The sequence below is a fragment of the Rhinolophus sinicus genome, chromosome 1 (assembly GCF_057876585.1).
Source record: "Rhinolophus sinicus isolate RSI-liver-muscle chromosome 1, RSI-T2T, whole genome shotgun sequence".
NCBI lineage: Eukaryota > Metazoa > Chordata > Mammalia > Chiroptera > Rhinolophidae > Rhinolophus > Rhinolophus sinicus.
The window spans coordinates 20,135,749-20,148,581 of NC_142501.1; the positions used below are offsets into that span (position 1 = coordinate 20,135,749).

The 12,833-nt window shown below is 39.1% G+C and overlaps 1 protein-coding gene across 2 annotated transcripts in view; it reads right to left on the reverse strand.

Moving 5' to 3' along the window:
* ANO4 (anoctamin 4) overlaps positions 1 to 12,833 on the reverse strand; it is a 359,351-nt gene that overhangs the window by 325,792 nt on the left and 20,726 nt on the right. For both annotated transcript variants that reach the window (XM_074326212.2, XM_074326210.2), the window contains exon 3: positions 12,356 to 12,607. In XM_074326212.2, coding sequence (XP_074182313.2) covers positions 12,356 to 12,607 — 252 coding nt within the window. The remainder of the gene's footprint in view (positions 1 to 12,355; positions 12,608 to 12,833) is intronic.

Consider the following 12,833-nt stretch of genomic DNA (forward strand, 5'->3'; position numbering starts at 1 on the left):
TTGAGAGATTATCTTACCTAGATCAATGTTGCTGAATTACAGGTTGCCATTAATTAGTAGGCAACAACATCAATTTAATGGATCTTGACTAGGACTTTTTTGGGGAAAAGATGGAATGCAATGAAAAATATCAGAGTATATGACAAATAGTAAGTATTATTTCCTGAAACATTTTTTTCAGGTGTGTGTGGATGAAAGAGAGACACACACATAGAGACAGAAGGAAGAGGAAGAAGAGAAAAAAATAGTAGTGATAACACTACGAAAGTACTAGGTAATGGTCAAAGAAAGTTGAAAGCCACAAGCTGAAAGGTAGTTGAACAGAATTTTACAACTCACCAAGCTCAGCATCCAAGCCAACTCAGAAGAAATGAGCAGGAGACAGGTGACAGAAGCAACAGAAGGAATCAGTGGGCCAGAGTAACTAACAGGACCAGCAGCTTCCACGCACTTCTAGCATGCTGCACAGAAACTCCCTTGCAGGATTTTGAAAAACACTTTTGTCTACTTAATCTCACTTGAGTCTCATGACGGCACCATTTTACAAATGAAGAAATCAAGGCTCAAAGAGGTCGAGTCCTTCGTGTGAAGGTAAAATGGTAAGTGGCAGAGTGCAGAAGAGAAGCAAGGTCTTTGATCTCCTATTCCACATTCTCACTATAATCTCTACCAGCTCCAACACATCCTTGAGCTCTCTCAGCTCTCTGTCACACAGAGTCTTCACCTGTTTCCAAAATCTAAATTAAATCCCCTCTGGATATACTTGCTAATAGTGTTCTTTTCTTTCATTGAGAAAACCAAATTTTCTTACTTGTATAATTACTTAATATCTGTTTAATATGTTTCATCCACTAGCCTACTCCACTGTCATTCCATAAAGAAAGGAGCCCTGTGTGGGTCCTTACAATATGCAGCACCTATTCAGTGCTTGACACATAGTAGGCACTCGGTGAACAGCTGTTTAATGAATGAACACAAACCACACTACCTCAGGTGAGAAAAGTAGACCTAACTCTCCCACTGTCCAACTCCAACCATAAATCAGTTGTATCCTATTTTCCTGAAAGAGACAAAGACTATACAAAGTTTCCAAACAGACCCTCATAATATGATAACCAGGTGAATAGTGACCAGAAGGGTGTTACCAGCAACGCTTTTGCTAGAGAGAACTACAAGCTGACCCTGAATCCAGGAGCTCAGAAAACCTGCCCAGTTGCTGGACCTCCTTCTCAAGAGAACTCTGAGCCCTGATCCTCTACTTGGTCTTGGCTTTCAAATGATTTACAAGTCAGCTGGTGTCCACAAACCCACTGGATGAACTCGGATAAAACACACATGCAAAATATTAAACCTACTTCACCTCAGCACTATTTAACAAACAAGTTGTTTGACAAAGGTCAGCAGACTTACCGTACTCGTGGCTTGAGAACTCCACTGCGCTCTCCAATTGCCCTTCCTATTTATATCCTCTTACTGGCTTCACCTCAGTCATCTGATGTAGTAGATGCTGCAGGATGCCATCTAACTCCCCTGCTCCTGAGAGTTGGTGCTCATGGCTCTCAGCTGAGTCTCTGAGTTTTGCCCTCAACGAGAATTCCCCCAGGTCATACCCCTCCCCTGCACAAGGCTGCATCCAGGCAATGATGGGAGGGTACAAAAGCCCCATTGTGGGACACCTTTGAAGGGCTGTTCCAGTTCCAGATCTCCGTATGTGACAGGCTGAGGCATCTGAGCATCATCACTGTCCAAATCCTCCCTCTGCCCAATCCTGCCTTCATCATCCTTCTGCTCCCCACCACACACACACACACACACACACACACACACACATTGATCCCATGGGCGTGCCTCAATACACACTTCTTACATGTACATCTCTGGCTCAGAATCTCTTTCTCAAGGAACCAAAACTAAGAAAACTAAGCTGCCTCTCAAGTCATTACCATGGTGGCTTGGATTTTTTGTTTGGTTTTTAGTATATAAATAAATGTATATGAAAATGTTAGAACCCTTATACCTCACAGGTCAGTAATTTTCCCATAACAAGGTATAAGCAAACCTCCCGCTTACAACTAGTGGTACAGCAAATATTTTTATGGAGTGTGTTTTGGGAACTCTGAGGTATATTTTTGATAAAAACAGTATGGCCAAAGATCTTTAAAAAGACCACTTTCCTTCGCAGCATCTGCTTGTTTGTAGCCATACATTCTTGGATACTTTTTTCTTTTTGGGGGGGGTTCATTTTTTGTTGTCTGTGTCTTGTGCTAAATACCAAGCTCCATGACCATCATTTAGAAAGTTGTAACAAAGGCAGAATCTCACCTACCCCTCACCACCCATTACTAAATGAGGAGCTGCAGTTTAACAAGATCACCAGGTGATTTGTACTCACATGAAAGTTTGAGAACCACTGGTCTATATATACATATATAAAGAACTCATTGAACTCAACAACAAAAACAGAAACAAGCCAATTAAAAAATGGGCAGATGACCTGAACAGACACTTCTCCCAAGAAGATAAACAAATGGCCAACAGATATATGAAAAAATGCTCAACTTCACTAGCTATTAGGGCAATGCAAATTAAAATCACAATGAGATACCACCTCACACCCACTAGAATGGCTATCATCAACAAGACAAGTCATAACAAGTGTTGGAGAGGCTGTGGAGAAAAAGGAACCCTCACACACCGTTGGTGGGAATATAAACTGGTACAACCGCTATGGAAAACTGTATGGAGTTTCCTCAAAAAAATTAAGAATAGAATTACCATACAATGCAGTAATCCCCTTTCTAGGTATCTACCAAAAAAATCTGAAAACACTTATCCATAGAGATATATGTACTCCTGTGTTCATTGCAGCATTATTCACAGTGGCCAAGACATGGAAACAACCAAAGTGTCCATAGGTGATTGGATAAAGAAGATGTGGTACATATACACAATGGAATATTACATGGCCACAAGAAAAGATGAAATACTGCCATTTGCAACAACATGGATAGATCTTGAGATTATGCTAAGTGAAATAAGTCAGAAAAAGTTGAGAACCATATGATTTCACTCATATGTGGGATATAAAACTGAAAGCAACAAACAAACAAGACAAAAAACAAACAAAAACTCAGGACACAGACAACAGTATGGTGGTTATCAGAGGGTAAGGGGGAGGGGTGGCAAAAGAGGGTAAAGGGGATCAAATATATGGTGACAGAAGGAGAACTGATTCTGGGTGGTGAACACACAATGCAATATGTAGGTGTTATAGAATTGTATACTTGAAACCTGTATAACTTTACTGATTAATGTCACCCCAAAATTTAATAAAATTTTTTTTAAAAAGATCACTGGTCTAAACTATAAAGGTTCGGTATCATATTTTAACTTGTAGGTACTTGGGATATCCACTCACTCACATGCCACATCCACTAATCACCAAGTCCTACTGAAGCTATCTCCAAAATGACCCTTTTGGACTATATTGCTTAATCCCAGTTCATGCCCTCTTATCTATTGAGGACGACACTTTGTGTAGCAAGAGTTGAGATTACTGGATGAATGGATGAGTTTATTGGACCATCTTAATGGTTTTTTTAATTCTAAAATATATCATTCTTTGCAAATCATTTTTAATACAGCTTTAAATCAAGTTTTTCAGTGTCTTATATCAGAAATCCTCAAGTAAGCTGCATCATTTAATTGACTTTGTCCTCGTGTGCCATTAATCAATCCCTGATTCACTGTTTTCAATCTTCTAAAACTAAATAACCACTACACATGAGGAGGAAATGAACAGGATTGTGCTAGAATCAGAATTAAATGATGGGACATAGACTTGAATTCTAAAAAGAACAATATAGTAAAATTTAGGAGAACAAGGGGAAATTAGGAAAGTTGAAGAAAGCTCAGCGGTTTATTTATCTTAGCCAATTTGCTCATCAAAGGAGTATTTCCTCTTAGTTCTAAAGTACAGGTGGTCCTCAGCGAACGTCAGGTGTTTTCAGAGAAGTGACACATACATGGTGGTTAAGATTCTGGGCCTGCACAAATGTCAGTTAACTCATGGAACACCAAAAATCAATGTAATACTGGAATAGGAGCCCCAGAGAACCAAAGCACCCCATGCAATAATATCTCTATGGATAAGGCATTCAGTGCTTGACCTTGTGTGAAGGACACATTTATCCCCAGCTGCCCTGGAATCAGCCTTCACACACCCTCCCACTGTTTGGGACACCAGTCCTTTACCTGAACAGCCTCTATTCAAAAGCCAGCCCTTCTACTGTGACGTCCTCTACCCAGCCTGTATTCTAGAAAACCACAAATCACCTTCCCAAAAGCCAGGACATGTGGTTTACCTGTTATAACTTCCTAACCTGAGTATATTAACCACCATTTAAACCTTACCAGGAAATTTAGTCCAAGATTAAAATTGAAACACCCCTTCAGGGCTATTTTGACAAAAGGAAAAATTTTAAAGGCAGAGAGAGACATGGGTAGGTACCCATTCTTTTTTTTTAAAAAATCATATAAACTGTTCAATTAAAACCAAAGTCAGAAAAAGAGGGAGAAAAAAAGAAACAGCAAAAAAATTCAATGAACAGAAAGAAGTTACAAACAAGGTAGATAGCTATCCAATTATAGCAATAATCACTTTAAATGTGAGGGGTCTAACTACATCATGAAAAGACAGATTGTCGGAGAGGATAAAAACACAAGCCCCAACTTTATGTTGTCTATAAGAAACCCATTTTAAATATAATGGTGATGGAAGGAGAACTGACTCTGGGTGATGAACACACAATGGGATTTATAGATGATGTAATACAGAATTTCACACCTGAAATCTATGTAATTTTACTAACAATTGTCACCCCAATAAATTTAATAAAAATATATATATAATGGTTAGAAACTGTCTAATTTACATTTTTCCTGTTTTTCATAGCGAGGATAGCTGTTCTCCCATTATTGTGTACCGTGAATTTATCTGGGCTAACACTCAAGCAGAAATTTCAGCTTTAGACTTGCTGGGCAGATGGCATGCAAGCAGGGGCAGGTCAGTGAGCAGCTCTGGGCATCTCTAAAAGGGAGCATGCCACCTTCCAGCTGGGTCAGATTACTTTCATCTTTTGGTCACATCAGTAGCTCAAATTGCAGGCTCACTTTTTGTGGCCCCCTAGCTCAGAAATACAAAACCTCCCTGTTTCCTTCAGCATCAATGCTGAGTGTATCTGATCACAATTTGTTGAAAGAAAATTGTGCTATTAAATGAGTACCTCTTCTAGGGCACTCTACACCTCAGGCAAATTCACAGCATCACCACAGTTCGTCATATCTCAAGTTTCCAGAGCTCACCCATATAGGAGCACCGGGAAGCCCAACGAAGTCCCTGGGAAAGGTACGTCAACATCTTCCATCCTACAAGACACGGTGCTGTGCTCAGACTACAGGTACACAAGTAAAAGCTAGACTTGGGAAATGATCACTGATCTGGAATAGAGGTAATCATTTCACATTTCTGTTCCCTTGCACAAATGAGGAACCTATTTAAAATCCATAAGGAATGTTTGGAATTCATTAAGGATCTCTTTCTAAAATTCAGCTCAACCAAGAGACCCCTAGAGGGAAAGTGGTGAGATGCAGGAGACGCGGAAGGAGGGCACAGGCAAAAGGGATGAGTTCTCCCTTACTCCTGGGTCTGCAGACCCGAGGCGATTGCCGCTGGTCTTGAATACAAATGGAGAAGCTCTGGTTTATAATATAATTTCAGAGGACTGTATACTGGTGGCTGGTAGGCAAGTATCAAAAGTGTCACCTGTATTCTCAGGGGGAAAATAATCTCTCTCTTTGGAAAGAAATTCACTCCAGAATTTTGATTAGGGCACAGTTTGCAAAAGGCCCTTGTTCAATATAGGGCAAAACTCATTAGAACGCTTGACCCCATTCTCAATGATGACCACCAGATTACTCCCACTCAACAGAGCTCCAGAGGCAGAACCAGACTTAACTGACATAAATTAGTGGTTCTCAACTGGGGGCAATTCGACAATGTCTGGAGATATTTTGGGTGTCACAACTGGCGTCAGATTGGGTAAAGGCAAGAGGTGCTGCCACATATCTACAATGCACAGACAACCCCATCATGAGCTCAAAATGTCCAGAGTGCCAAGGTTGAGACACTGGTATAAATGAAGAAGAAGAGAAAACCGATGTAAGTGAACGCATTGGTGCAGCATGAAATTCAATTTAGGGAGAGTTAAAGGATGTGAAAAAACATGGAAAAGGGGGAAAATCAAGGGTGCTAAAGACATACTTTATCAAAGACAGCCCCAGAGGAGAGAGCAGAGACCTGGGAATGTCATAAAAGCAGGAATCCATTGCAAGGGAAAGGTATAACACACAGGAAGAGAAACTGAAAGGGAGGAAGCAGCATTAAGAATTAATGATGAACGTGAGACACCGAGTTAGGAATCAGGTCATGTGCATTGCATGATGTTTAGCAGCATTTCTAGCCTCTACCCACCAGATGCCCGTAATACCTCCTGCCCAGTTGTGACAACCAAAAATATATCCAGACATTGCCAGATGTTCCTTGAGAAACAAAATCATTCCTGGTTGAAAACCATTCTCCAAGAAAGATATTTTTGAATTAAATATATTTTTTTCTCTCATTTCTTTAATTTTAATCCTTTCTTCTTTTCTAAAATAGGCTTTTTTTTTTTTTTTATTCTTTACATAGATGGGCATTGGATACACTCTCCCTGTTTTTTTCCAAAAATATTCTTCTGCTAACCTCTCTCTTCAATCATCATTAACTGTATTTGGAATTCTGTATTGACTGTTATTTCCTTCAGCACTTTGAAGATATCAATACACTGTCTTCTTGTCTCTATCATTACTGTTGGAAACTCTATTCTTAGCTTGTTTGTCATTTGCAAGTAATGTGTTTTTTTTAATCAGGTTATTTCTAAGATTTTTCCTTTGTGTTTTTTTTTTGTTTTTTTTGCTGACTCACCATAGTATGTTTATACGTGGATTTGTTTTTAATTATTCTGCTTGGTAGTCATTATTTCATAAATCAAAGAATTTGTGTTTCTCATCAATTCTGGAAAATTCTCAGACATTGCCCCTTTCTTTCTTTACTTTCCTCTCTCTCTCCCTCTCCTTTTTTCTTTCTATTCTCAGAATCCAGAACAGGATTTCTATTAAATGTATATATATTGGACTTTCTCATTCTGTCTTCTGTATTTCAACCTCCTCCTCCTTATTTTTCAATCTCCTATCTCTCTACAGTACATTTGGGGTAATTTCTTCAGATATATCTTCCAGGCCTAATTCTCTCTTCAACTGTGTCTAATTTGCAGTTTTAATGACAATAGAAAACATACTTTCTAATGCTCAGGTGTACAATGACTGAACAAATACATGATTAAGACACTAATTCTCAACTCAAGAACTTTACATCTAGTAAACTAACCAGACACATGAAAGGAAAATTATATTACAGTATATAATAAGAGCAGAATTCAAGACGTCTATAGGAATTGCCAAAGGAAACATAAAGAATGACTTAAAAATGCGGAGGGGAAAAAACGGAATCCATGAAGGAGGTCATCTCTTAGCTAGGTTTGAAGAATACTTTTTCTAGGAGGAGACTGTGAGGAAGGGTACGCAAGCAGATGGTAAAACATGTGCAAAAATAATGAATCTTTAGGGAACAATAAAGAATTAAGTGTAACTACTGCATGGATACATCTGTAGAGAGTGGTGAGAGATGCTAGACTGTCAGTTAAAGCTAGTTAAGAAAGCCCTTATGTACCACGTATGAAGTGTTTACAGTTTATTCGGTTGACAATGGGGAAGCAACAGAGGTGTTCAAGGGGATCTAGGTGAAAGGAGAAAGGAGAAACAGAAGAAGGGAGGGAGGTAGACATATATGAATTTGGGAAAGCTAACCCTGTGGACATGGAAGAATTAAAACGTAGGGAGGCTGGTTACAAGATGGCTGCACTAATCTCGGTAGAGAAGATGAGAACCTGAGCTAAGATAGTATTGGTAGAGATGGAGAGGAGGCACTGAATTAGAGATATTTCTAAGGCAGACATAGGACTGTGTTATCCAGCTGGCTGTGGAGGCTGATGGCCAGCAGAGGGTTAAGCATAAGGACAGCCAGTTTTTATATCGAGAGTCTGATGGACTGACACCATTAAACTGAGTAAGAAATTGACTTTGAGAGCAACCAGAAGAAAGTTCCATTCAAGGAACATAAATTTGGAAATGTATGGACTGTATCCATGCTGAAAAGTCTGCTAGGAAGTTGTAAACACATCTTTAAAGCTTGTTAGCAAAATCAGACGGGGAAGTATTGTTTTGGAGTCATCGGAGTATACAGCTGGGAACTGAATACAATGGAAGAAAGTAATCGACGATCAGCTGGGGGTGGGGAGTGACGAAAGATGTAAGCTGTGTGGTGATGCAAATTGTAAAGTGTGGTCTTCAAAAATTAGGTATCAAACCTATACAAAATATCTGGCATGGGGATAGTTTCCAAACTTTCCTCCTATGGTTCTCTCAAATTTATTTTCTTTTAATTGAAGAAATAATTTAATAACATCTTTTGCACCCAATATATTTTAACATTATATTTTTATAATAGTATATTTAATGCTATGTTATTAGTATTTTAATAGTATACCAGTTAAACAACTTAACAAAAACATGCATGTGTACAATCACCTAATATGAAATCTTCTATCTAAGCACTTATCACACTGAATTAAAATACTTGATTTACTATCTGTCTTCTCCTGTAGACTTTGAGCTCCTGAGACAGCGGTGATGCCTCACTGAATTTTCTATCCCAAGGATTTGTCACAGCACATGGTACAGAGTGGAAACTTTGTTATGTACTGGATGGATGGATGGATGGATGGATGGATGGATGGATGGATGGATGGAGCGATCCCAAAAGGGGAGACTGTTTTTTCAACTTAACCTGCTGTGATTTATTTACTGATTAAAACATTCTCTGCCATGAGGAAAGAACACTACATCCAGGACCATGGAGAGTTTCACAAGGTTGTTCACCACACAAGATGGCAAGTGGGATTAAGTAAAGTTTAATACAAGAAAACCTACTGTACAAGTAAGTCACACAATGAAGAGAAAGGATGATGGAATAGGGTGGTAGCAAGAGTAAAAACAGCTCAATAAAATGAGAACTCAAGAAGTTCTAGTCATTTAGTGTTTTTTAAACTGCTCCTAAATTGTAGAGTAGTGTGATTTATAAAACACAAAAAAATAATTTTTAAATTCTTAAAGATAAAAAAACTCCCACAATTGAGAAATAATTGTACAGTTATTTCGTGCCTACAAAATAACTCCTTCACATCAGCTCCTTCATCAGACTTATACTGTATGCAAAAAAAAAAGAAAGCTCAGAAAATATGAGGGGTGAAATATGAAGGGTGTATGTCTAGCAAAGTCTGGATTTGTAAGACATTCTGATAGACTTCAACTGGCTTATCCCATCCCAGAGTTTTCTTCAAACTAGCAACATAAGCTATCTATCTATCTGTCTCTCTCTCTCTCTCTCTCTCTCTCTCTCTCTCTCTCTCTATCTATCTATATATACATATACATATATATACACATATACGCATATGTATATATACGTGTATATATATACAAGTGTGTGCATACACATACATATATATACACATACACATGTATACATAAATATATATGCATGTATATACAAGTGTGTGCATACATATACATACATATACACACATATGTGTGTGTATATATATATGTGTGTGTATATATATATATGAACAAATGATAAAATTAAATTTTTTTAAAGAAATACAAGAAGAAGAAAGGAAACTGGATGCTTTCACACAAAATACATATTAAAATCAATAAATTCCTGTAAGAGTCAAATAAATGTAATAATTGACCTTATAATCACAATTGAGACTTATACCAGAAGCTATACCAGCATCTAAATTTTTCTATAATAAAACACCAATAAAATGCTTGTGTACTACATCATTAAATATTCAGGCTTACTTTGTAAGTATACAAATAATAATAATACCAGTTGCTTGGAAAAATTCAGTATTTTATTGCTAATTGAAAGCTCCAAGGAATAAAGAGAATGACGGGCTTTTGTTTTTGAAAACCTACAAGTTAAAAATAGAAACCTATTCCAAATATCAGAGTACAGTGCTCTGTATTCTGAAAAAAGCCAACTCAAAGGGAAACGTGGTAAAATCGTGCATCTGGCAGCTGCCATTTCACACTCCTCTTTGTCAAGAAGTGTCACAACCTTTCAGCTACTCCGGCAAAGGCAGCACTTGATTTCTTAAGTTCAGATTTTACTGAACTTTGAAAGCAAGCCGAGTTGTTTTCCCTTTGTGATAACATCAAAACCCTGGAGATTTCAAACATACATATGGAAAAATGTTCACACCCCAGATCATGATTTTTCTCCTCTCAAAATGACCCTCAGGGCGGACAAGAAAGATGGGTAGTTTTGCCATGGCGGAGCTAGCTGATGACATGCAAGTGTCCGCCCGTACCCTACAGTTCAATCTCTTCGATTTTCATCTAGCCATTTAACCAAAGATACTTTGGAGGGCGTCCCCCACGGCGTATCTGTGAGCCTCAGGAATCAAGCCCCCAGGAGGGGCAGCCTGCAGCACACAGGCTGCTGAAGCTCACTCTACGCCATGAACACAGTGTCCCCTGGCATAGAGCCCAGGAGTCGACATTTTTAACAAGTTTAATGGTGACTGAACATTTTATGCAATTGGCTGTTTTAGAGATTGCTTTTGACAATCTGGAACGTCTGCAACATAAGCATCTCATCTCTAGGTGGCAGCATCTGTGAATGGTTGAGTGGTACTGTGAATGCTGACTGTCAACATTCAAAGACTGATTTCCAGGACAGGAATTATGCACTGGATTTGGCCGACTAAACCATTATCACAAAGTGCTGTATCTATGGAAGAAAAACATGGCAGGACAGATGTTACAAAATTTAAACCTCCAAGTCGGAGTTTTTATTACAAACACAATTAACTGGTTATCCTTGCATAGATCAAACTTTCTGTGGCTCATTTAAAGTGCAGTCAATTTTAAGGTAAGATGCTGTAAGCAGTTTTCTTGCCCTAATTGTTTAGGTCACAACTCCCAAGGATCACACAGGTCAGCAGTCAGCAAACATTTTCTGTAAAGGGCTGGATAGTAAATATTTTAGGCTTTGCAGATCATATGGTCTCTGTCACAATTACTCAATTCTGCCATTGTTACCAGAAAGCAACCGTAGATAACACATGAATATATGACTGAGTGTGACTGTGTCCCAATAAAACTTTACACATAAATACTGAAATTTCAATTTCATGTAACTTTCACGTGTCTCAGAATATTATTATTCTCTGAATTTTTTCCAGCTGTATGCTCTGAATGTTTGTGTCCATCCCCAATTCCCAAAAATCCATATGTTGAATTCCTAATGCCCAATGTGATGGTATTAGGAGGTGGGCACCTGGGAGGTGCTTAGGTCATGAAGGTGGAGCCCTCGTGAATGGGATTAGTGTGCTTCTAATAGACCCCACAGAGATCCCTCACCCCTACTGTCACGTGAGGATACAATGAGAAGTCTGAGACCCAGAAGAGGGCCCTCATCTACCCATGCTGGCACCCCGGTCTCGAACTGCCAGCCTCCAGAACTGTGAGAAATAAATTTCTGTTGTTTACACATATAAACGATCCAGTCTGTAGGCTTTTGTTAGCGCAACCTGAATACACTAAGACACCAATCACGTTTACAAAGTAAAAACTATTCTTAGTTCTTGAGTGGAACTAATCAGGTCAGATCTGGCCCACGGGCAGTAGTCTGCAGACCCCTGACATAGATGGAATTGGAGGAGTAACATGAATTGGCAGCCACTCAGGCGTTCAAAATGACTTTCTGATGACTTTTTCGAATACAAGAGTTTAGTTCAAGACAGATGCCTTGTCACTAAACAGAGGATTAAATAAATTAAACAAACCAACAAAAAGTCATATGACAAAACTTGGAATTCTGATTCAGGGGTTCATTTCCAGATGATCATTTTACTAAATAGAACTAGATCAAATACAGACTTGGGTCAGATATTTCTAAAGACATCCAACCTTCCTTCTGGCAAAGCCAAGCTGTCAATTTGAGGAAATTGTTGCCGTCCATAACATCACACAAGCAGAAATACAGATGCAACCTGGTCAGCAGGCAAATACGTGAACCTTCACTATACTGAGTCCGGAATCTCTAACAGGAAGCCAACAACGTTACCTGTCGTGTCTTGACTCAAGGTTTCCTGGCTGCTGCTGCTGTAAGAAGGCACTGGAGTGATGGACAGTGAGGCTGGGCAAGACAAAGGTGTGGCCAGCTCCGTCTTGCGAGTGAGGGACGGGTAGTACCCGGAGATGCCTGCATCTTTGGAGATGAAGAGCGGCAGATCTGACGGGAGGGGAGGTCTGCCTTGCACATACGGATTTTTCCAGTGAGTGAGCCCAATTGCAACAGGCCCAGCAACGTCATAACCTGGTGAGACAAACACATGAGGTCAGTAGCAGCTATCAAAGCCTTAACTACAGTGATTTTTATATTTCCCAAAGTCTTACCTGTGAGTCAAGTCGAATACCACTTGAGATAAGGATGCATGTTACTTTACGAATAAAGAGGCAGGAATCACCACACTTGATGGATCTTGTTCACTTATTCAACATACATTTATTAATCACATACTATGTGCCCAGTCTTGGTCCTT